This window comes from Aotus nancymaae, unplaced genomic scaffold, assembly GCF_030222135.1.
Source record: "Aotus nancymaae isolate 86718 unplaced genomic scaffold, 86718_ANA_hifiasm-v0.15.2.pri h1tg000002l, whole genome shotgun sequence".
NCBI lineage: Eukaryota > Metazoa > Chordata > Mammalia > Primates > Aotidae > Aotus > Aotus nancymaae.
The window spans coordinates 8711214-8735892 of record NW_026988413.1 but is presented as its reverse complement, the minus strand read 5'-3'; the positions used below and the strand labels follow the sequence as shown (position 1 = coordinate 8735892).

The 24679-nt window shown below is 56.9% G+C and overlaps 1 protein-coding gene across 13 annotated transcripts; it reads left to right on the top strand.

Annotated features, from left to right (window-relative positions):
• The first annotated feature begins 672 nt into the window (after positions 1 to 672).
• KRBA1 (KRAB-A domain containing 1) lies at positions 673 to 22755 on the top strand. Of its 13 annotated transcripts, none has more exons than XM_021665243.2 (17): positions 673 to 788; positions 4824 to 4950; positions 5273 to 5392; positions 6089 to 6244; positions 6642 to 6794; positions 7793 to 7924; positions 8138 to 8311; positions 9105 to 9260; positions 10039 to 10233; positions 11034 to 11207; positions 11607 to 11780; positions 13897 to 14049; positions 14587 to 14769; positions 15535 to 15729; positions 15816 to 15956; positions 17053 to 17163; positions 18558 to 20052. In XM_021665243.2, the coding sequence occupies exons 1-17, from the start codon at positions 777 to 779 to the stop codon at positions 19394 to 19396; spliced, it is 3195 nt and encodes a 1064-aa protein (XP_021520918.2). In that variant the 5' UTR covers positions 673 to 776; the 3' UTR covers positions 19397 to 20052. The 13 variants fall into 13 exon arrangements, 12 of the variants coding, with proteins under 12 accessions (XP_021520918.2, XP_064228379.1, XP_064228394.1 ...); XM_064372309.1 differs by having other exon boundaries at positions 6639 to 6794; XM_064372324.1 differs by having other exon boundaries at positions 4811 to 4950.
• The last annotated feature ends 1924 nt before the right edge of the window (positions 22756 to 24679 follow it).

The window sequence follows — 24679 nt, the reverse complement described above, 5'->3', positions numbered from 1 at the left end:
CGGAGGAGGGTGGGACCCGCTTTATTTGAGGCCTACTACGTGCCAGGAACAACTGGGGTTACCACACCAGCAAACAGGCACGCAAAATGTGACACGCAGGTAGGTCACGGCTGTGGCGAGTAGGGTGCGGGCGACAGATCTGAGGACGCGCGGGGGCCTGGCCCGGACGGACCCTCGACCCCTTCCACTCCGGGTCGGGTTTCCTGAACCGCAGCCTCTGGGAAAGACGGGTTCCTTTTCATCCCCAGCATCAGCCCCTGGCACACGGGATGCGCTCAGTGCTGGCTGCGGGAAAGAATGGGTGGTGCGCGGCGCGTACCAGTGGGCTTGCACGCCCACTGCCGGCCCGGCGCGTCTTGGCGCCCGACCTCTGCCCGCAGCTGTGGGCGGGGATAAGGGCAGGGGGCAGGGACTAGGCTGCAGCCGGGTCCGCCCCACCCCTCGTTTCCCTCCCCGCCCCTTTCCCCGCCCCCCGCTTCCGGACCGGTGCCGCGGCGTCTTCTGGGAAGTGTAGTCCGCGCCTACGCCGGCCGGGCCGCCGCGGCTTGGGGGGCTCAGGGCTGAAACGTGACCACCCACCAAAGGATGCGAGGCGCGCGGGGCGGGCTCAACGAGACTGGGGGCGGGCCCGGGCGCGCTCATCCCCGCCCCTCCCCCACGGCCCAGAGCCCCGCCTCCTCCTGCGCCGACCTGGGCCGCCGCCTACGAGGGTCGCGCGCACCCGCGGCTGGGGCCGCGCCGGAAACCGAGGAGTGGCGGGGAGGCTGAGCCCGGGGATGGCGCGCAAGGTAAGGCAGGCGGACGCACGGACCCCTCGGCGCAGTGCGGCCCCGAAGGCTGCTGCGCGGGAAAGAGCTGGGACCCCCCCCCCAACTTCGGGATCAGCTGGGCGGGGCAGGGCAGGCCTGATGCTCGGGGATTCGTGCCGGGAAGTTCAGGTCCTCCGACAATCTCCCTCCAGCTCTGCGCCCCCGGGTACCCACGTCCCAGTATCCATCTGGGGAAACCCCCTTGGCGTGGCTTCTGTCATTGCAAGTTATCCCGGTAGGGTGAGCATGAAGGCCTTGGAGGGAGAGAGTAAATCTCATACTTCTATTCTTGGTGGAATCCTGGATCCCGGGGGGATGGGGACGTGGAAATGGGGAGAAACAGAAGATAGAACGAGCCCCAAGTTTTGTCCTGGGCAGCCTGCAGGTAAGATGTTTAGATCTGAGAGCTGGAGGGAGAGCCCCAGGCTGTGACAGCCTGGGCACCGTTTGGGCTGAGTTATGTGTGGGCTGTAACGATGCCAGGAAACTCTGGTGCTGATACCAGCGGGGAGCTGCTGCATGTCCTTCTGGATGGACACCTGGAGCCAGTTCTGCGACCGTGGTGGCTCCTGAACTTCGGCCAGTCTGAGGTCGCCATGGATGGGGGGTAGTGTGTGACTAGGCAGAGCATACACTGTGCCAGGCCCTTGGCATCATTAGTGTTTCCAAGCATTTGGGGAGAAGGGAGAGGCCAGGTAAATTGGGTGTTGTTGGGCAGGGACAGTCAAGTGTCCTTTTCAGGGCTGGCTGCACAGTTAAGTAGCCCAGGGACACCCTGATTGAGACATGCCCATGGCCCCATCCTAGGGCCTCCCTATACCACATACCACAGTTTCCTGTTCTGTAAAATGATGAGTTTGGGCCACTGACCTTTCAGATCTGATATTTGGGGAGGGGAATATCCTCATGCCATGTAGCTTCATGGAAAAAGTGGCCAGGAGTGACCTTGGGGAGTGGTAGGTTACAGTCAGGTGGAGGGGAGCAAGGAGGGCTCCCAGAAGCCCAGGGGGATGTGAGCACAGCCTCCAGGTTGAGGGGTCCTGGGCCAGGGTCTGATCTGGAAGCCCGAGCCTGATACCCACTGGGAGAGCGGGTGTGGGCTGGGAAGGACCCAGAGAGAGGGACAGGTCCAGCAGCCACTGAAGCTGCCGTTTTTGTGCTGGGCTAGTGACACAGTGGAAGGCTGTGTTAGGAGGACCGGTGTGCAGCCATGAGCTAGGAGGCTGCAGGGTTACAGCCTCCTGGATCAGCCCAGAAAGCTTTTCTCTATTGGTTGGGGAACGGAGGTGAAGTGAGGCCTGAGGAGGAAGTCTGGTGGTGTGTGGGCATAGCCAGCCAATGGTGGCCTTCCTCCTCTCGAAGACGAGTGTTGTGGCCCAGTGTTTGCACACTCACACTTGCTCTCTCCCTCACATACAAAACCCTCACTCTTCCTTTGCTTTTTTTGGGCAGAGGGAGGCCACTGGTGGACGCGCCTACCCTGGCCACAGTCAGTTCCCATTCGCATTTTATAAGAATTTGGTCTCAAAACAGTTTGCCTTGAGGCTGAGATGGTGAAAGGCCTGGAAAGCATCTCTTAGGATTCCTGGAGGAGCGGGGATATATTTAGCCTGGAGCGAGAGGCACCGGTGGTCAGGAGCAGTGTGTGGAAGAGCTCAGCTGGCGGGGCAGACCTGCAAGTGGGCGTTAGGCAGACAGGCCTGGTTGCAGTATTACTAATCATGGCACTTAGTGTTACTAGTCCCTGCATTGGTTCCAGGCACTCTTCCCATATTTGTTTTGTCTTCACAACATCTCTGTGAGGGAGGTTGTTATGATCCTGATATTACAGGTGAGTTCACTGAGGCCCAGATGGGTTAGGTTTGGCTGAGGTCTCATAACTAATATGAAACAAGGCAGGGATTGGAATTCTGGCAGCCTGGCTCCTGAGGCCAAGCCCCAGTCACCATGCTCTGCCCCAGCCTCTGGGTCCAGAACTTCTTCACGGCCACATCAGGCCAGCAGTGGTACCAGTGGAAACAGCACAGCTGGTGTTGTGTTCTTACCTAGGGCTCAGACCTGCCTTGCCAGCTCTGTGTTGAGCCACCAAAATGTCATGTGGGAGCCCTCTGCCTGGCATGAACCAAAATTCCAGACTCCCAGAAAGAAGGCAGGGGTGTGGCACACACCAGGTTGTTTGCGCAATCTTGGCATCTTGAGCCACTCCCATCATTTAGGAAATAGTGGGAAGCCTCCTGGCACCTTAGTGCCTAGAAGCCAACCCGGGGCCCTCCTGCCAAGCAGGCCTTGCCCTCCTAAGGACAGCAATCTAGAGCTGCTCTGTGAGCTCTTCTGCATAGACCCTGGTGTTGGCTATATTTTCTCTGTTCCAAGACGCCAGGAAGAAATGTAAATGACTCTTTGAGAAAAGTTTTGGAGGGTGTCTGAGACTGTTCCTGAGAGGGAGTGACCATACCTGGGCCAGAGCCACAGAGGTTTGCTCAGGGAGAGTCTGCACATCGAGGCAGGAGGTGAAGGCCGTGGGATCTCACTGCCCATGGGCCTCTGGGCCGCAGGCAGGCAGTCACAGCAGGGACTGCCCCTTGCACTGGTAGGTGTGACTGCATGGGACAGGGACAGTTTTGTTTTGTTTTGTTTTTTGAGATAGAGGCTGGAGTGCAATGGTGTGATCTCAGCTCACTGCAACGTACGCCTCCCAGGTTCTAGTGATTCTTCTGCCTCAGCCCCACAAGTAGCTGGGATTACTGGCGCCCACCACCATGCCTGGCTAATTTTTGTATTATTAGTAGAGATGAGGTTTCACCATATAGGCCAGAAGCCACCACACCTGACCTGGGACGGTTTTTAGGAACACTGACTTGGGCGGGCGCGGTGGCTCACGCCTGTAATCCCAGCACTTTGGGAGACCAATGTGGGAGGACCACTTGAGCCTAGGAGTTCAAGACCAGCCTGGCCAACATAGTAATATCCTATCTTCATTAATTAATTAAAATCACTGCCCTGAGCAGATGAAACAAGTGGTGAATTATCTTTACTTTATTAGGGGCATTTTCATTTTCTTCAAGAATTCGTTCTTAGAAATAAATAGTTTAACATTCATTTCTCAACAGGAAGGACCCTTCCCATAATTTACCTCCTGTTTGCTTAATTTGCACAGTTAATTTTTGCCATAATCTTAAATTCAAGCTTATTGATGCTGGTCATTTTCTAGTGTCTGATGGCCATGTTAAAGTCCACTGAAGGACCATTTTTAAAGAAACTTAGACAAAAATATTCCTGTTATTTTAAAAAGCCACAGGGTAAGAGGAGGTGAGCACAGAGACTAGGAGATGGGATATAGAGTGTAGAGGACCCTGGTGACCCAAAGCTTCCAAGGGCGGCCCCAGGTTTCTTCTGAGCACTTCTCTAACCCGCACACAAACTAGGTGAACAACGCAGCGTATTCTCTCACAGCTCTGCAGGCCTGGAGCCGCCGCGTCACAGTGTGGGCAGGGCCACATTCCCTCGCAAGGCTCTGGGCAGGATCCTTCTTGCCTCTCATGGCTTCTGGTGGCTCTGGGCATTCCTTGACTTGTGGCGGCATCACTCCAGTCTCTGCCTGTCTTCACACAGCCTTCCTCTCCCCGTGTGTCTGTCTCTGTGTCTCTTCTGATAAGGATATGAGTCATACTGGACTAAGGGACCCCCTACTTAGGAGTATGACCTCATCTTAACTAATTCCCTCTGCAGTGACCCTGTTTCTAAATAAGGTCCTATTTACAGGCGCAGGGGTTAGGACTTCCTATTTATAGGCGCGGGGGTTACGACTTCAGAGTGTGTCTGCAGGGACGCAGCTCACCCTCAGCACTGTCTCCTGAGGGGATTCCTATGTGTCAGACCCTGCCCCGGGCTCTGGCTATTCTCCTGCTCCCCAGCATGCACCTGGAGGCCCGGGCAGGGTCACCAGGTACAGGGACAGCTAGGCTGGCCCCCCTGGGATGGAACAACCAACCCCCCCGGAGACTGTGCCTGCAGGTGTCCATCACCTTCAAGGACCTGGCCGTGCGGTTCTCGGAGGAGGAGTGGCGGCTCCTGGAGGAGGGGCAGAGGGAGTTCTACCGAGACGTGATGCGGGAGAACTACGAGACGCTGGTGTCCGTGGGTGAGGACAGGAGGCAGCAGCACATGCGGCAGGAGCCGGGTGGACGGTGGAAGGGAGGCCACGGTCCCTGGGACGCGGCAGCCTTAGTCTTTCCACTTGGGGATTGTTCACACTGCTGCTGTTCTGCGTCCCTGGGCCGGGTTCTACCTACAATTTGGTGGGGGTATGCGGTGGCCTCTGAGGTTCCGGCCACTCTGTGGTTCTTTGAGTGTAAGTGATCATGTGAACGTGCACAGACACGCAGTGGCCTGGGCTGCTCTGTGGCCGTGTGCAAGGTGGGGTCACTCCATTTCCAGGGCCACAGTTTCCTCTTCTTTCCCAGGGACAGCTGAGCTGCTCCCCCTCTCTGCTTTCCTGTCACCCTCAGAGCCTGGAGGAGCTGTTGGGGGAGGGAGCCGCGTTGATGAGGGGCAGGAGCCTGCTGGTTGCGGAGGTCCCCAGGGTAAGTTATCTGTCAGACTTCTCCTCCCACACACAGGTCCTCAGCCCCTGGCAGTGCACAACCTCAGCCTACCCAGTCCAGCCTCCCACCTCCCTGGCTCCCCTACCGCAGCCTCCTGGATTTCCACCCCTCATGCCTCTGGCCTGGAAGCCTGTCATGCAGAGAAGCACTCAGAGGAAGCCTGGGGTCACCCTGGAGAGTGTCTCTTGCCTCAGGCCTCCCACCTGCCACCACCGTGAAGCCTTATCCCAGCCACCCCTGCAGAACCTGCCCACAGCTCCCAAAAGTCCTGCCACAAGGCTCATGTCCCAAGACCTCAGATGGTGGATGTGCTCCACTGGCCCAGATTGGGTGAGGCTGGGCATTTAGGGGGTACCGGGGAAGGCAGAGAGCCCAGATGGTGGGAGAGGTGTGGAAGCAGCCTGCCTGGGCATCCCCCTGGGAGGCAGGGAGATTAATGAGTAACAGAACAGAAAAACCCTGTTACCCAGGCCCTGGCCCCATGCCCTGGCTTTCCCTTGGCCAGAGCGCCTGGCCTGAGCCCAAGTCCTCTACATCTCATGGGACATGGTGTCTCCTCTGACTGCTCCTCCTGTGGCTGGGAGGATTATGTGGGATGCTGGCTGTGAAACACACACATAGGTGTGAGTGCTGAGCAGCCGCAGGTGCGCAGGGGTCACTGTGGTCTCTCCGCAGGGGGACAGCCCCGGCACAGTCTGCACCTCACCGCCCTGGTACAGCTGGTGAAAGAGATCCCAGAGTTCTTGTTTGGGGAAGTCAAGGGTGCCATGGATAGCCCTGAGAGTGAGAGCCGGGGAGCCAGCCTGGATGGAGAGCGAGCGAGCCCCGAGGGTAGGTCAGATAGCGGAGGCAGCACACACAGCCTCCTCTGCACTCCCCATGATGAAGCACAAGTCCATGGCACTGCACAGCGTGTGGGCTTCCAGGTACAGGTGGGGAGGCAGAGTCACCTGCTGTTCCTCATGGCCAGGCCAGGTGCCGCCCTCGGAGCACATGGGCATAGCTGTCGAGAGGGCAGCTCTGACTTTTTCATGGTGGTTTCTGTGTGGCTTTGTGACTCCCCATGCCCCGTGGCCCTACTCAGAGCCCAGTGATGACAACACATAGATGACTGACATCCTGGTCATTGTTAACAGCACATGGCAAGGAAGGGACCCGGAATGTGGCAGTGTGACCATGTCAGGGGCATCTTACCAGCTGTTGTCTTCTCCCTCTTTCCCGATAGCAGCTGTGGCAAGAGAGCCTTGCCCTCTCCGAGGCCTGCTCAACCGCCTTCCGGACGGTCCTGCTACCCAGTCCCGCCTGGCTGCCACACCCACCGACAGCTCGTGCTCCAGTGGCCCACCTGGTGATGCGGTCCAGGGAAGTCCCCTCCCTACCAGTGAGTCTGACACAGCAGGGACCGGGAGAACCAGCATTTCAAGAGCCCCGACCGTGGCATCAGGGGACCTGGAGCCTGTGCCCTCTTCATTTTTTTCTAAGACTCAGTTCCCTTGTTGCTCCATTCTCTTATTGACAAAGTACCCCAGGGAGCAGGACATGTTTAGCCTCTGGTGTAAATACCGAAGAAGAGGTGTGATGCCCAGTCCCTGGGAGGCTGTCATCCCGCCCTGATCTCTGAGTACTTTGTACACAGAAAGCTTCCGGCAGTTTCTAACACGTAGGCCCGTGGCAGGCAACATTCGCATACTTGTGTGCACTGGCCTGACCTCAGATCATCTCATCACAGCAACCCTAACAGCAGAGCAGGGCAAGGGGAGCTACTAGGATTTCTCGGGGGTCACATTTTGTTTTCAAAAATTCTCACAAATTTTGCATTTGTCAAACTTTTTATGAAAAATAATTCAAATTAATATGGAATAAAATTGTCACAGGCGGGGAGGCAGAGTCGCCTGCCGTTCCTCATGGCCAGGCCATTTGCCGTCCTCGGAGCACATGGGCATAGCTGGCGAGAGGGCAGCTCTGACTTTTTCATGGTGGTTTCTCTGTGGCTTTGTCACTCCCCAGAAACATACCCCATTGAGCTGTGGTTTCATCTGGTGTCCAGGGGTTGTTGGGCACACTTGCTCTGGGGCTCTGCGTGCCCTGGTCTGAGAAGCGTGAGTGTGAGATTGTGGCCTACACATCCGGGTTGCCGGCATCACTTGCTGAGCCAAATTTGGAGACTGGGCTCGGGGAGGGGTCTTGGGTGTTCACAGTGAACCAACAGTCTTGCTGTTTACAGTTAAACCAGAAAAAACCAGGGAAAGGCCCTGAGCCCTCCTGGAACAGGGACTTGGGCAGCTGGAGAGGGCTGTCCTCTACGGGGACCAGATCTGAGGTGACTCCTGGAGTCTGGAGCTGGGGCTAGAAAGGCCCTCCTGTCTTCTCCTGCAATAGGAACTGCCAACAAACCATGGCCTACGAGGAAGGAAGGCCCAGGAGCCCCTGGCGGGGAGCCCAGCCCTCCCACCCTTAGCCCCGGCAGGAGGAAGAGCCACGGAGGACAGGAGAGAGGGACCTCACAGGCCGGTGAGAGGCGGGGTCCTGAGGGGCGTGGCGAAGGGGAGGCCTGTTTAGTTCACACGAGGAGGGCATGCTGCTCCCTGTCCTGGCCTGGTGGCAGCTCCACAGACATATTCTCATGGGCAGGAATCTCAGCTGCCCGGAGACCTGAGTGCCTGCTGCAGCCCCGGGACCCTGTCAGGACTGCACTGACCTCGGCCGACCTTGTGTGTGCCACAGGAATTTCTCCTGGGAACAGCCCCTTGCAAGGCCTCATCAACTGTCTGAAGGAAATCCTCGTGCCTGGGCCCCAGCACCCTGAGACATCCCCAACCTTCCTACCGCCTCTGCCCAGCCTGGGCACGTCCAGGCCATCCAAAGCAGACCTGGGGCCTGGGAGCCCACCCCGGGCAGGTGAGTGCTGGGGTCTCAGGCCAAGGCCCCTGAAGCTTGGTTTGCATTTCAGCAGCGATTCCTCCTGCTGCAGACTGTCTCCCTGAGGAATTGTTACCAGCTTGGCCGCTGCTGTGTTGCCAGTGTCACCTTTCTGGAGCCAGGTGGCTCTCTTAAGGCCAGCGTTTGGTTAGCTGGGAAAAGGAAACTTGGAAGCAGGCTTTGCCCTGGTTTCTTGATGTCCTTTCCTCCTCCTGACCTGGGACCCGAGGGGAAGAGCTGCAGAGCTCGTGTGTCACTTTGCGTTGATGCCAGGCATGATGCATGAGGTGGGCTTGGGCTCTGGACAGCGTGGTGTCGGGGCCAGGGCACGGGTCTTGGAGTCAGACCCTGAAAGGCTGCTGACGTCTTGAGCCTTGGCTGTTCCCACACATGGTCGCGGTGAGCTTAACCACAGTCATGTACTTACTGTACAGTTCCATCCTCCTCCGATGTGAGTTCTGCTCAGAACCCACAGAGCAGTCTCAAGCAGTGACCCCGACAGCCCACTTCCCTCAATTTGTCCTCAGAGTGATGCCACATGTCTGCCTTCAGGGCGACTCCCATGCCTTCCTTCTTTGCCCCATCTAGTTCTGGCAGGTGCGTGGACCCAGGCACAGAGAAGACAGTGGCTCCCGCAAGACTCAGTGAGCCGCTGGAAGATCCCCATCTTCAGAGTTGGCCCTGTGCCCTTCTGACTTGTCCCCTGTTTGTTGTTTGTCATGAAGGCTGAGATACTGGGCTCCGGGTGAAAACGTGTTCCTTTTTCCTTTAGTGAAGACAGAGGCAGCTTCAGGGGACTGTCCCCTCCAGGGTCTGCTGAACTGTCTGAAGGAGCTTCCTGAGGCCCAGGCCAGGCATCCCAGTCCCTCAGGAGTGGGGGACCCACGACTACAGGAGGATCCAGGGGCCTGGAAAAGGGGTTCTGGAGGTAAAGGCTTCTCACTGGGCTGGGAAGGCCCCCAGACGTCCTCCATTACCCGGCCCCAGGCAGGGCTGTAGGTGGCCCCCACCATAGACACTCAGGCCCCCACACTGGCCTGTCAGGGAGTGGAGCCAGATGCAGGGGATCCCCACTGTGTAAATGGAGTGAGCTGTGTAGGAGGGGCTCAGGCAGCGCTTGAGAATTCTCAGGCTGGCTCTTAGAGGAAGAGCTGAATGTTCCAAGAGGAAAGTGGGGAGGGAGCAGGACCAAGAAGCGAGGATGGAGTTCCAGCCCAGCAGACACGCGGCTCATCGTTGCGATTTAGGGTCCCTGTGTGTTTGAGCCAGGTTGGCATAACTGAAATTGGGGGTTTCTGCTATGTGTGTGAGGGCTGGGAACCCCAAATCCTAATTATGCCCACCCAGCCCACACATGGGTTCACGTTTCCGTGCATGTCACCTCAGCTTGTTACTTCTCAGAACAAAGCCCTGGGCAGCTGGGTGGAGTCAGGCCTGCTGGCCGTGGGGAAAGACATGATTGGTGCTGTTCAAGGACGCAAGGCCTGGAAGAAACCTCGGAGGCACCCCAAGGGGCCGTGGTAGGGGAGGAGGTGTGTGACTCAGTCTCTCCACTGGTGATTGACAAGTGACAGCAGTCTGAGCTGGTGACTGCCGTGGAGGCACAGGGGTCTTGGAAGCCCCTCCTAACCCTATAAAGGCTTCAAGGGACTCTCAAGGTGATTTCAGGCCTGAATCCTGGGCTTCCTAGTGGCCTCTTCCTGCAGGGTCTGGACACCTCCTGACCCCCCATCCCCATGGTCCTGGAGCTGGCAGCCTGGTCTCTGTGAAGATGGAGAACAGCTGGGTCCAGAGCCCCCCAGGACCTGCATCCTATCAGCCTGGCAGGCAGTCCCTCAGCCCCTCTGCCACCAGAGACACCAGAGGAGTCCCTGGGGCCAGCTGGGGCCCTGAGGCTGAAGGTGAGGCCTGGGGTTGGCTGAGACTGAAGGTGAGGGGGTTTGGCTGCGGCTGAAGGTGAGGCCTGGGGTTGGCTGAGGCTGAAGGTGAGGCCTGGGGTTGGCTGCGGCTGAAGGTGAGGCCTGGGGTTGGCTGCAGCTGAAGGTGAGGCCTGGGGTTGGCTGTGGCTGAAGGTGAGGCCTGGGGTTGGCTGAGACAGAAGGTGAGGCCTGGGGTTGGCTGAGACTGAAGGTGAGGCCTGGGGTTGGCTGAGACTGAAGATGAGGGGGTTTGGCTGTGGCTGAAGGTGAGGCCTGGGGTTGGCTGTGGCTGAAGGTGAGGGGGTTTGGCTGTGGCTGAAGGTGAGGCCTGGGGTTGGCTGCTCCGGTGGTCTTCACCATGGGCTTGTCAGTCCCTGGCAAGGTTACCCCAGACTCCAGGAAAGCAGCTCTCAGCGGGGAGCTGTCCCCTGGCCTTCCTTCCCAAGCAGTGAATCCCTTCCTCCGGGTCCTCCTCAGCCCAGGCCCTTGCCCAAGCCCCCCTGCCTTGGACCTCCACTTTACAGTGATTCCTGGCCCCGGGCACTGGCCCTGCTGACACGTGTCCCTCCTCACTCCCCTCCTATCTTCACGCCTTCCGGGGAGCGGTGTGGGGTGCAAGAGCAGATCTGTCCCCCACAGAAGGGTTTCTTGCCTGGCGGGTCCCGGAGCCTGATGCAGGACTTATCACTCCTGCAGAAAGTACATCAGGCGCAGCTGCTGCGGTCCTGATGGGCAAGGTTGGGGTGTGTGGGAGGTGGTGACAGGGTGCTCTCCCATCCCAGCTGCCGGTGCCTCAAGCTCACCGCTGGAAGCCCTGGAAGCCTGTCTGAAGGGCATTCCCCCAAGCAGGCCGTCACCTTCACAGCCGCCGGCCACCTCTTGGTCACAGAACCCCCAGCCAGGAGACTGTGGGTCTCAGAGGCCTGAACTGCAGCCCCACAGATCACACAGTGAAGGTAGATTGTGGCTGTGGGTGTGGGGTGGTGTGTCCCTGGGCGGGCTGCAGAGGCAGCTGCTGAGGACTGTGGGGGGGGGGGGTCATTGTCTTCCCTGCCTCTCGAGGCACAGGCCCACTCTAGGTCCCCTTTCATTCTCACCCCCAAACAGCTGCCCGCATTTGGTGACAGCCAGTGCAGATCTTCCTGCCCTACTTCCTTCTCAGAACTCTCCAGTCACACGAGACTCACTGTGGGGTTTCTGTGGGGAACGTGCCGCAGGAGTTTAATCAGTACCATAGGGAAACCCTAGCGGGAGATACTTCAGGACGGGGTCTTCTGGTGCCCATGCACTCCAGGACCCAGGGGTCTCTTCTCCAGCGAGCCCTCTGGTGACCACAACTGTGCTGTTCCCTGCAGAAGCGACCAGGGAGCCTGTTCTGCCTCTGGGCCTGCAGGGCTGTGTGAGAGATGGCCCCGCCCGGCCCCTGCCCCCTCGAGGAACCCCCACCAGCTTTTCCTCATCCAGCAGCACCGACTGGGACCTGGATTTTGGGAGCCCTGTGGGGAGCCAGGGGCAGCGGCCTGGAAAAGGTGAGCTGGGCCAGCCCAAGGCTGGGGTTCATCCTGGGGACTCATCGAGAGGACTCAAGACATCCCCTGTCCAGTCTCTCTGGCTTGACGGTCAGACCCCTATGCCAGTGCTGGGAGCAGAGCCAGGGATACTGAGGCAGGAGCACAGGTGGGACTTATCTTAGGTGGGTTGTGGGAGCTGAGGGTGGAGAGGGGGCTCTGTTTTAGTGACTTGTCTCAGGAGGGACAGGATAATGTCTAAGATTTCTTTTAAAATCTCTTTTGGGCTGGGCACAGTGGCTCACACCTGTAATACCAGCACTTTGGGAGGCTGAGGCAGGAAGATCAGTTGAGGCCAGGAGTTTGAGACCAGCCTGGGCAACATAGTAAGATACCATCTCTATAGAAAATTTAAAAAATTATCTGGGTGGAGGGGCACATGCCTTTAGTCCCAGCTACTCAGGAGGCGGAGGCAAGGGATCACTTGAGCCCTGGCGTTTGGGGCTGCGGTGAACTGTGATCACACCACTGCCCTCCAGCCTGGGTGACAGTGAGACCCCATCCGATAAATAAATAAAGATAACAATTTCCTTTTGCATTGAATTCCTTACCGTAGCCACAAAGAATTGCCTGTAATATGAGACTGACCTCCAGCTTAGGAAAATGTACAGTGAGGTTCATGTCAGAGACACGGGAGTGTGCTTGGTGACCTGTGCCTCCCTGGTCACTCCAGTGGCGTCATTGCTGCAGACTCGGGGCTCTTGCGGGACTCTCAGCATCCCCTCTTGGCCTTCTTCTTTCCCCCACCCGAATAATCCGAGTCCTCTTTGTCTGAGTTGTCCTGTGGACCTAGTCCCTCTGCGCTCGCCTGTGTTCTGGCTGCAGACATATTTCCTGAACAGGCCTCTCGCTGCAGCCATGGCTCTAGCCAGGCCTGTGGGGCCTGTAGAAAAGGCCTGGGACCTGCCAGCATCTACAGCAGCCTGAAATCCCAAGCCCCACTATGGATTAACCCCTTGGGTGTGGGGCATTTTCCTCAAAATGCAACTGACTTCATAGGTAATATGATCACATAGCTTCATTCAAAAGTTAAAAAGGTTATGTGGGAAAAATGAAGTCTTCTTCCCTCGTCTGTCCTCCAGCCCCTCCTGCCTCTGCTGTGAGTTCACTGCCCTCCTCCTCCTCACAGAGGGCAGCATCTATACATGTCCCCTCCAGCCTGTCTTTGTCATCAGCCTTTGTCTTTGACCTGTTTGTATACGTTCATATTCCTTGGCCACCAGCATCAGTTTCTTCTTTTGAACAGCAGCGTGGTATTCGGTAGCATGCTGCATGCATCCTGCTTGTTTTCTAAGTAACCCAAACTGCAGGAAATTTCACACTGCCTTTCAGAAGCTTCCAGCCACCTCCCGGCTCCCTCTGTTGCCCCAGAACTCAGCGGATGTGCTGTGGAGAAAATGCATGCGGAGGTCCTCTGCTTTCCACCCTGCCCTTCCAGCCCGTGGACATTCAGAAGTTCTGAGGGTTGCTCTCTCGCCCTATGCCTGGGCCCAGAAGCATCAGCAGACACCTCCAGGAAAGAGAGTGGCAGCACTGCTCCATAGGAAGGGCTCTCCTCGCTCTAGCGTTTCAGTCCATCTAGTTCCCGTTACTCGCATAGCTGTCACTGGAAATAGGACGTCTGCAGGGTGTTTAGTTCTTGCTGAGTTGAAGCTGCATGTGTGTTGGCCTGTCCTGGCCCAGACACGAGGGGGCCTGTGTTGTTCCCCTGCTGCGAGTGGTGAAGGAAGTCTTAGCACATTCCATCTGCAGGGCCATCCCCTGTGCTGGCCACACAGGATGTGTCGTCCCTCACAGTGGTGGCAGCTGGGCGTGCTCAGGACTATAACCCACACCTGTGGCCAGTGTCCTCATGACAGCTGCAGGCCAGGCTTCTGTGTGGGTGGCCAGACAGGTCCGGCTTCTTCCACGGCAGCCAAAGCAGGGCCGCCCCAGAGCCAGGCCTGACAAGTCCAGTGCTCTGTACCTAGCACCCCTGCGACCCCCCTTCCCTGGACACAGCAGAAGAGGGGAGGCTTCTGCGGTTTGCAGAGATGAGCTACAGCCCTCCTCATCTGCGAACGCTTGCTCGTCACAGGAAGCCCACCAGGAAGCTCCCCGCTGCAGGGTCTGGAGAACTGTCTCAAGGAGATAGCCGTGCCTGTGCTGTGGCCTGCCTGGCCCTGCTCCTCAGCAGCAGACAGGGGACCGAGGAGAGCAGAGCCCAGGACCTGGACAGCAGACAAGGAAGGTAATAGCGGCTGCCGGGGCACTGCACGTGGACAGGCATCTCTGAGGATGCCCTGGGCGCTGCACCTGTGGGCTCAGATCCCCACCTGCGCCAACATGGTGCTCTAGAAACAGGCCTGGGCAGAGCCATGTTGGAGGCCAGAAAGCCGGATAGTCTGTTCAGCACACATGTGCAGACCTGCTGGCGTCCGAGTGACGGGGACGGGGACACCTTAGCGCTACTATCTGTGGCTCCACCGTCCCGGCTGGAGCTGGCTCCTTGAGGCTGAGTGTCCTTGTCCTGGCTGTGCTGGCCCCACGTGTCTTAGTGTCTGGGCACCAGTCTCTGAGCCCAGGGGTCCATGCAGCTGGGTCTGGGAACAGAGGGTTCTGGAGGGTTCGGGTGCTCCCAGGAACATGGCAGGGTGGCTGTTTCCCACTCCTGACGCTGGTGTGACTGAGAGCCCAGCAACAGCAGAAACTGTCCCCTGTCCCTTCTGTGGCAGTATGAGGCTGACATAGTGGGGCTGACAGGCCTTCTGGTTTCTCTTTAAAACAGGACTGAGGGTTGAGGCCTGTGAGTCAGCCCGTCTCGGGCAGGGTGGGGGAGAAGCGCCCACCCGGAGCCTCCATCTGGCCAGCCCACAGGTGTTCACCTCCAGCTGCATCCCTGCCTGCCACCAGCGGGGACTCAAAGACCCCGGGGCCACCAGGCCACGAGTGTGGAGGTGGCTCCCAGAGGGTGAGCTGGCACCTGCCCTCGGTGCTGACAGCCACGCTTTAGTTAAAGTGTTTGGCAAGGAAATAGACTTCCCCTCTCAGTCCCTCTGGTCCTTCCCCACGCCTCACCCTTTCACCAGAGGACAGAAGCTGGTGCTAAACAGAAACTAAGTTTCACTAAACAAGAAGATAAAGTGTCACAAAGTGACAAGAAGTGGGGGCGGGAAGATCATTGTGTCCATCCATCGGGTTTCTCCACTGGAGAAGCTTCTTGGAGGCTCCCGCTGTCCACTGCTGCTTCTTGGTTTAACTTCCAGTAGGATTCCTTCCTGGATCTGCTGCAGGGCTGGTGGGATGCCTTTGCTGAATACATGTGGTGTTGCTGACCCTCCCGCCAGATGAGGGTGGGCCCCAACGGAACCCCGCCCTTGGGCTCCTGACCCCTGTGAGATACTCGGGTGCAGGGATGGCGCCTCCCTGGGGGGAGAGGCCGCCTGGCCTGTGAGACCTAGGCCTGGCTAGAACCTGACTGCTGATGGCTTTCAAGGACTGGAGATTTCCGGAAAGTTCGCTAGCAGACTTTGCAAAGCTCCTGGGGTCCTGATCAGGCTCTGGCTTCCCTTTTGTCCACTTCTATGGCAGGAGAGGGAGCCATTTAGAGTCCCCCAGAACTCATGTTGGGTGTGGGCTGAGCTGAAAGGGGGCCAGTTCTGTGTGCCCAGACACTAAGGCATAGGCCTGGCTCTCTTCAGGCTGATGACAGAGTACTCTCTGGTCCCCTGCCCAGGGCCTGCCCCCAAGCCCTCCCCGCTGCACTGTCTGGAGAGCGCCCTCAGGGGGATCCTGCCTGTGCGGCCCTTACGCTTCGCCTGCGTGGCAGGCACCAGCCCCAGCCCCAGCCCCGGCTCCAGCTCCAGCTTCAGCGGCTCTGAAGGAGAAGACCCGAGGCCAGAGCCTGAGCTCTGGAGGCCGCTCCTCCAGGGTGAGCCTGTGCGGGGAGGGAGGACGGTGGGGTGTGTGCCAGGGCAGTGGTCATCACTCTGATGCCAGCTTTGTTTGTGGTATTAGAGAGGGACCGCCTTCCCAGCTGTAAGCCTCCTGTTCCTCTGTCCCCATGCCCCGGTGGGACTCCCACTGGCAGCAGTGGCAGCAGCCCTGGTGAAGACCCCAGGAGAACAGAGCCCAGATACTCCAGCGGCCTTGGTGCAGGTGAGCCTGGGGTCTCCTGAGGGCCTGCCCGTGCATCCCCCAGAGGGCCAGGAGTCCAGACTGGATCCTCTGAGTCCCACCTGTCACTTTGCCTGGCTCTTGCCAGGGAGTCTTGTACATTGGCGGTGCTTTAGTTCCTTGTAGGGTGAGCTGTGTCCGAGAGGGAGGGCAGGGCTGCTGGTGTGCTGGTGAGCAGCTGCAGGGAGGTCTGGGCCACCCGCTTGATGCCATGTACACGGTATATACACTTGCTAATATACACACCTGTGTGTAGACAGATATGGACGTATTTATACAATAATAGTGTATGCTTTTAAAACTTAGCAATCAACAAAAGTCTCAAAAGTGAGATTTCCCCACCTGGGGGACGTCTTGGAGAGCGTCGCATTAGGAAAGCTAGAAATGCTGCCTGCTGCCCCAGGCCACCTTCTCAGTCTCATTGTGACCCACTGTTTGCTCCCAGCAGGAAAAGCAGAAGGTGGGACAGGAGACAGGTCCCAGTTGCCTGGGAGAAAAGAGAGTTTAGAGGGTACCTGCTGGTCTGGCCCCTCAGGAGTGCTGGAGGACAAGGGGGAGGAGGAGGGAGAAGCAGTGGTGGAGGAGGGGGAGGAGGACGAGGAGGCCAGAAATGGCCAGGGGAGGGAGCTCTCCCCAACTCCTGCCTGGCTCCATTTATAGGCCCTGGCCCTGTTCTGTGTAGGCCCAGGCTGTACCACATTCCTCACTACCCAGTGGGCCTAGTGGAAAACGGCAGAGTGGGCTGGGTGCGGACCAGCATGCCCAGGATGCCCCCACACGCCCTTGGAAATCTCACTGGGGCAGGACTCGCAGATCAGAAGATCAGAGCCCTTTCTCCCAGCTGCCTCCCCAGCCGCTGCCTCCTGCCGGAGCCCCCTCCAGACAGGGCAGGAACACCACACACATGGACCACAATGGGCCATTCCACCAGAATTAGGCTCCCTCATGGACCGAGTGTCCGTCTTCCATCTCATTTCCTCATTGTTTAAAAGTCGAGAGGTTGATATTCTAGGGTATGTCAGAATGGCTCTGGCCAAACAATCGCCTCCCTGCCCCAAGGTCTCTGTGCTCTCTGCAGGTGCAGCTGGGGATCCCTGCCCTGTTTCTTGGCTGGAGAAAAGGCCTGGGCCCAGGGTTAGTGAAGCGTCCAGAGGCCTGGAGCCTGGACACGGAAGACCCAGAGTTGCAGGTGAGCTGGTGGCTTCCCCCATTCCCTCTGCACAGGCCAGGACCCAGAGTCCCAGCTTGGTGAAAACAGCCTTCCAGGTTTTGGGTCATGGGTAGGAAGGCTCCCTGTAAGCCGCTTCAGGCTGCATATTTCATTTCAGTGTTTATTATAGAACCAGTTAGAGTTTTCATAAAAGCAGACACACCTTTTAAAGGTAGAAATTGAGAAGTGATGAATCAAAGTTTGGGGCTTGAGGGGACTGTAGAGAATAGGTGAGGAAACTGAGGCCAGGATGACCTGGCCACGGTCATTGTCACACACCTGCCCCTGCGGACCCATGGTGGAGACATGCGGGGGGCTGGCGTCTGGTGCCCTGGGTCCCTCAGGGACAGCCCCACACCAGGAGCTTTCAGTGTGGCCTGCAACAGGTGCTCTTATTGGCTTGGGTTGTTGGCTTCTGTCCCAGCGCCACCGCTTTGCTGAGAGCTCTGAGCTGCCTGGGGCCACCGAGCCTCCTGTCCTCTGTGTATGTCCTGGCTGGGGTCTCCAGGCTGAGAACTTAACCAAACAGCGGTTGGGTCCTTTAGCTACTCCAGTCTTCACTTTTTCCTGGGTTTAAAGCCCTGGAACGTGCTGGAAAGAAAAGGGCAGAGCATAGCCGGGGCCTCAGAGAAACGGGGAAGATGCCATCTCTGCACCCAGCCTGGGGCTGAGCAGGGTGGGAATGGCAGGGGCCTGGCCAAGCCTTCCTAGTGGTTTGCCCAGGGTTGGGACCAGCTCCAGGGGAACTTAGGGTGAAGGATTAGGTGACCTTTTTTTTTAAAAAAAAAAAAAGCTTATGACTTAAAATCCTATGAATCTGTAACTTCTGAATAGGGAGAGTAAAGGCAAAAGCGGGTGGGAGCCCTTGTGGTTTGCCTGTAGCCAAGAGCACTGAGTGCTGGAGTGGCCCCAGGGTCACCCCACAAGAAACGTGCAGGAGACCCTTGGCTGGCCTGGCCCTCCTGGCCCATCTCCTGGATGGTCCGCACAGCCTTGGCCTCATGCTGTCCTGGGTGCTCTGGGCCCTTCTCACTGACTCCTAGGGCAGGGCTGCCATGTGGTCTCATCAACAACACAAAGACCCCCCAATTCCTAGAGGGTAGGAAGACCACAGTCTAGGAAAGCCTGGTTACCGTGGAAACCCAACCTGTGGTTATCCTGCCCATCAGTTTGGGGAACAGCCAGGAGACGTAGCCAGTTTTCATATCATAAGCATTGGCATCAGTGTTCTCAGGCCCAACTCGCCTTCTTTCCCTTCTGGAAGCCGGGCCTTAGAGGAGGCAGGGTACTGAGCGCCCTAGTTCAGGGTACCGCTGGGGAGAGACAGGTCCTTACAGACCAGGAACTCTGACCAGTCCTTGCTCTGGTTTTAGCCAAGACCCATGGGCAGCTGCTCCCCCAGGGCCCGCCTGCGCCGCCCCGTGAGTCTCCCGCTCCGGAGCTGCCCCTTCTGGAAGCCGCACCTCCTGCTCTGCCAGCCGCGTCCCCACAGCCGCCGTGCCCCTGTGGGAAGCCCCTGCAGCAGGAGCTGCACAGCCTTGGTGCTGCCCTCGCGGAGAAGCTGGATCGGCTCGCCGCGGCGCTGGCAGGCCTGGCTCAGGAGGTGGCCACCATGAGGACCCAGGTGAATCGTCTGGGGAGGCGCCCCCAAGGCCCTGGGCTGATGGGCCAAGCTTCCTGGATGTGGACCCTCCCTCGGCGACCTCGCTGGGCTCATGGCCCTGGTCACAGACACCTACCCTACTGGAGGCAGAAGGGCCCCACCAGGCCTAAACCAAAGATTCTGCGCAGCCAGGGAGAGAGCTGCAGGGCTGGTGACCGGCCAGGACTCTGCAGAGGGACCGCTCACCGGGCACCTCTGCCACCTCCAGACGTTCCGCCGGCAGAAGCTCCAGGGCTCCACCGCAGCCCTTCCCAGCAGCTGCGTACCTCCCCATCCAGCTGCCACACTGCGCCAGTGGCACACTCCCTCCTGGGACATTCCGGGGGCTGCCAGAGCCCCCTTCCCCCTTTAGTGCCTGCTGCCTTACCCCCGCAGGGAGCCTCTCCTGCCACCAGTGCGGATGCAGACATGCCGAACTCGGGAGTGGCACCAGCCGGGATCCCAGACCGGCCTAAGGAGCCAAGCAGCCTGCTGGGAGGAGTCCCGAGAGCCCTCCAGGAGGAACTGTGGGGCGGGGAGCACAGGGACCCAAGGTGGGGGGCGCATTAATGGCATTCCTCACCCCACCTCTGCTTATCTTGCTGAGGGTGCTGTGGTGTCGTGGAAGCCCCATCACCCCACCCCAGGCCACCCTCCCAGGGGACGCAATCTCTCTTCCTGTTGCTGGGAGCCCTGCCCTTTGTCCCAACTGTGCAGATACCCCAGGTGCTGTTTGCTCGGGAGGCTGCTGTGGGGTGCCTTGCTCAGCCTCTGTCTGGCCTTCTTGGCTCAGATTCAATCCAGCGCTGCTTCCCTCTCCTGTACTGCCCACTGGAACCGCCCAAGCTTGTAGGTGGGTGGTGTGTGCAGGCCATGTGCGCCCCACACATGCAGGGGGTGCCCCACACAGCTAGAGCAGCCAGGAGAGTGCCTCCTTCTAACCACCAGCCATTCCTGATCCCAGGAGCCACGAAGGGCTGGGCTCTTGCCTTCTTGGAGTAAATACGGGCACAGATTTCATTTGGCAGAACTCGGCCCCTTGGTCTAAGCTGGACTTACCCCTGTGGATTCTGAAATTAAAGAAGTGAGTAGCTAAGGAAGGGCCTGCCTCTTGTAGAAGGGAGCTCCAGGGGGGCCCACGCCGGGATGGGGCTGGTTGTGCTGCCACATGCTGCCTCCTCCCCAGACATCCTTGAGAACTTTCAAGGATGTGCCAGGAAGGGTGGGGGAATTCCCACAGGACTCCTGGGGCACATACTCTGTGAGTCCCCTGCACTGCCCCACAGAGGACCCCTGACTGGACAGCTTCAACACAGCACTTGCTGTCTCTGCCCTGAAGCCAGAAGTCTACAGTCCAGGTGTTGTCAGGGTTGGTTCCTTCTCTGGGCTGAGAGGGGGGATGTGCCCCGGGCCTCTCCTTGCCTGTAGATGGCTGTCTTCCTGTTCAGATGGCGTTTTCTACACATCTGTCTCCAAATTCCCCCTTCATATCAGGGCTGCAGTTGTATGGGGTTGTGACCCACCCTAATGAGTTCATTTTAACCTGATGACCTCTCTAAAGAACCCCTCTCTGAGGGAGGTCACGTTCGGAGGTACCGGAGGTTAGGCCTTCACCATGTACATTTGGGGAGGGGCACGGTTCAGCCTGTAACACACCAGAAGGGCTGGGCCAGTCTTCTTGGGTTTGTCTTGGGAAAAGGCATGACCAGGTGTTGCTAGCCCACTTCTGTGCTGGTGACTGGAATGTGCCTTCTCACAGCCCCCTCAGCTGGCGCTTGGCGGTGCGTGGGAACCGGCCTGGCTGTCAATCCCTCGCAGCATCTTCCCAACAGGCAAAGTGCAACCTGTGTGCCCCAAATCCCTCATCTGACCTTAGGCGGCTTCAGGAACTGTGTGCACCTGTTGCCTGGCAGGGCCAGCCTGGTGTGGGCTGGCACACTTGGCCCTGCCTTCAGGTCCCTGAGGAGGCTGAGATACCAGCACTGTGGCCTGGGCAATGCCAGCTGCCCACCTTGACTATAGGAGCAGTGCCTTGTAGCTGCAGGGCCCAGTGTGTCCCTAAATAAAGGGTCACTGGGGACATACCTGGAGCCTAAGTGCCCTGCAGCTGAGCAAGGGGCTTGGGAGCTGAAGCCCGTGCCCTTAGCCACCTGTGGAAGCAGCAGGGCAAGGACACCAGGCAGAGGGAGCACCTGTGAGAGACTGAATATCACAAAGGGACGGGAAGATGCTTTCAGGTCTAGAGTGAGCCCCGAAGTGACTGGAAACAGATCCTAAGGTCATGCAAGTAGGATGTTTAAATACAGAGGCTCTTCACTCACAGCCGCACTTGCACAGAATCGGGGAGAGAAAGGCTCTAGGCTCCCCCGGCCTGAGGCGCTCTCCTTGTGATGATAGGCAGGGAGCATGTTTCAGGGACACAGCAAAGGGTGGGACACAGTTTCACAGGAGAGTTGAGAAGAAACCACCCGTGTCCTGACTGGCTGTGAGGAGAGGACTCGTGCCCACCCCTGCTGCAGCTGGCCCAGTCCCATCCTGCCTGCCTGTATCCCATTCTCCTTTCACTTCTAAGCTGGGGCCACTGGGCTGTCGGCTCAATGGGAGAGGGACCACCTTAACGTGTGGCACATTCACGTGGTTTTGCTTTGCTGGCTTCACAAACAGCCATCACACAAACCCTAGTTGTCAGGCACAAATGAACAAATGAGTGTGGTAGCTTTAAGTGACTGACAGGCAGACTTCAACCAGCAGAGCTGGGAAGAGAGCTTGAGCCTCACTAGTGCCAGCACAGATGCCCCCTCCTGGCCTTTGCCTGCTAGGACAGATGAGGGTATTCAGGACAGCCTGGTCTAGGTGGTCCAGATCCAGTTGGACTGTATAATAAGTTTGAAATTGTTCTAAGAATATGGATTATAAAGTGTAAGTGGTAAGAAGTCCCATGGTCTGCAGCCACGTCCCTCCCACAGAAGCAGGTTTCTAGGTCTAGGTCTGTGCTCCACACAGAGCAGCCGGGAGAGCGTGTCCTTTTTACCACCAGCCATTCCTGATCCCAGGAGCCATGAAGGGCTGGGCTCTTGCCTTCTTGGAGTAAATACTGGCACAGTTTTCATTTGGGAGAACTCGGCTCCTTGGTCTAAGTTGGACTTACCCTGTGGATTCAGAAATTAAAGAAGTGAGTTGCTAAGGAAGGCTCTGACTCCTATAAAAGGGAGCTCCATGGGGGCCCACATTGGTCTGGGGCTGGTTGTGCCACCAGCATGCTGCCTCCTCTCCCAGACATCCTCTAGAACATTCGAGACTGTGCCAGGGAGGGTCGGGGGAATTCCCGCAGGACTCCCGGGGCGCACACAGGATCTGTCCGCAGTCACTGAAACGCCTTCTAGCATCAGTGATCCAGTGGGAAATCTAGGTGGCATGTAGGTCTTCAGTACTGTGCCCGTCTCCTTTAAGAACTGTACATTGTGGCTTGGAAGAGGAAATACGGTCGCTTTGATGGGAGAAACTGAAGGACCTTTTCGAACTCAAAGGAGTTCCAGGGGTTGGGGTTGGGGACAGAGAAGGCTCCAGGTCTGCTTACCCCATCCTGGAGGGTGGCTGGCCGAACAGGTCCTAGCTGACCTGGGCGCAACCTTCCCAGTGTGCCAGTCAGAGTTCCCCAGCAGGCAGCAACGTGAAGCTTCCTCTTCAAAATACAAATGAATGGGCTCCTCGTGTCCCTATGATTTCCTGGCCACCCCCGGGAAACCTAATGAAAGGGAGGCTGGCCTGGGGGGGTGCAAGGACCACAGTTCACTGCTCCCCCTGAGGCTTCTTGGTCAAGAGCACCAGGCATGCTGTTGCCCTTTGTGTGGATTTGTGTTCTGGATGTGGCTCCTATGCAGAACCTACAAATTTTATCTCATAAACCATCTTGACAAATTTTGCTCTTCGCTGGGAGCCCTTAATCCGTTTAAATGTAATCGAGTGACTGATCTGTTTGGGCTTTAACAGACCTTCTTGCTTCGTGCTTTTCATTTGTCCCACCTCTTCTGAGGGACTTTCTCTTTCCTGCCTTATTTTGTATTAACACTGTTGTGGGTTTAAAAAAATCATTCTTTTTTTTTTTTTGAGACGGAGTTTCGCTCTTGTTACCCAGGCTGGAGTGCAATGGCGCGATCTCGGCTCACCGCAACCTCCGCCTCCTGGGTTCAAGCAATTCTCCTGCCTCAGCCTCCTGAGTAGCTGGGATTACAGGCACGCGCCACCATGCCCAGCTAATTTTTTGTATGTTTAGTAGAGACGGGGTTTCACCATGTTGACCAGGATGGTCTCGATCTCTTGACCTCGTGATCCACCCGCCTCGGCCTCCCAAAGTGCTGGGATTACAGGCGTGAGCCACCGTGCCCGGCCCAAAAATCATTCCGTTTTTTCCTCTGCTGGCCTCAACTAAAAGGAGAAACACACATATTCACAATCATATTTGGGAGGTTTTAGCATATCTTTCTCAGAAATTGATAGAACAAATCAGGAGGATGCAGAAGATTGGAACAGGCTCCTTAACAAAATTGGCCTGATTGACGCCCAGACACAACAGCGTACCACGGGGCCAGGTGCAGTGGCTCACACATCTAATCCCAGCACTTTGAGAGGCCGAGGCAGATGGATCACTTGAGGCCAGGAGTTTGAGACCGGCCTGGCCAACACAGTGAAACCCTGGCTCTACAAAAAATACAAAAATTAGCTGGGCATGGTGGAATGCACCTGTAATCCCAGCTACTTGGGAGGCTGAGACACAAGAATCGCTTGAATGCGGGAGGCGGAGGTTGCAGTGAGCCGAGATCACGTCACTGCACTGCAGCCTGGGTGAAGAGTGAAACTCCATCTCAAAGAAATAAACAAAAACGGTGTGCCGTGGGACTACTTAACACACATTCTTTTCAAGCATACACGAGACATTTGCAAAAATTGACCATATAATAAGCCCTAGAGTAAATTTAAATAAATTTAAAATGTTGAAATTATATAGGGTATGTTCTCTGACAATACTTTTACTTTTTAAGCTAGAAGTAAATTAAAACCAGAAATTCTTATATATTCAAAGATGAGAATTATGCTGCTAAAATAACCCATGTGTCAATGAAGAAATCATAATGGAAATTAGAAATATTTCCCACTACTAAGAAAGTACCACAGGCCAGGCGTGGTGGCTCACACCTGTTGTCCCCAAACTTTGGGAGGCCGAGGTGGGCAGATCACTTGAGTCCATGAGTTTGAGACTAGCCTGGGCAACATGGCAAAACCCCATCTCTACAGAAAAAAATACACACACGCGCACACACACACACACAAATTTAGCCAGGTGTGGTGGCATGTGCCTGTAGTCTCAGCTACTCAGGAGGTTGAGGTGGGAGAAAATCACTCAAGCCCTGGAGGCAGAGTTTGCAGTGAGCTGAGATTGTGCCACTAGACTCCAGCCAGGGTGATGGAGTGAAACCCTGTCTCAAAAAAAAAAGAAAAGGAAAAAAGTACCATATCAAAATGTGTAGCATAAAGTGATATCAGTACTTAGAAATGTATAGACAAAGTGAGTGAGTGTGTGGAAAAGGAAGGACAATTCACAAGGAGATACAAACAGAACAGCAAAGGAAATCCAAAGAAAAGTTAACAAGGGCGCGCAAATGTAAGAGCAGAAATTACTGAAATAGCATACATGTAAATGATATAATCAACAAAGCCAAATGTTGTTTCTTTACAAAACTAATAACATTGGCTACTAGCCTGTGATGAAATCATCAGTGAAAAAAGAAAGCACAAATGATCAGTCCAGTCTCAGAAATGAAAGAGGTGACATGACTGCAGGTGGCTGCAGGCTAC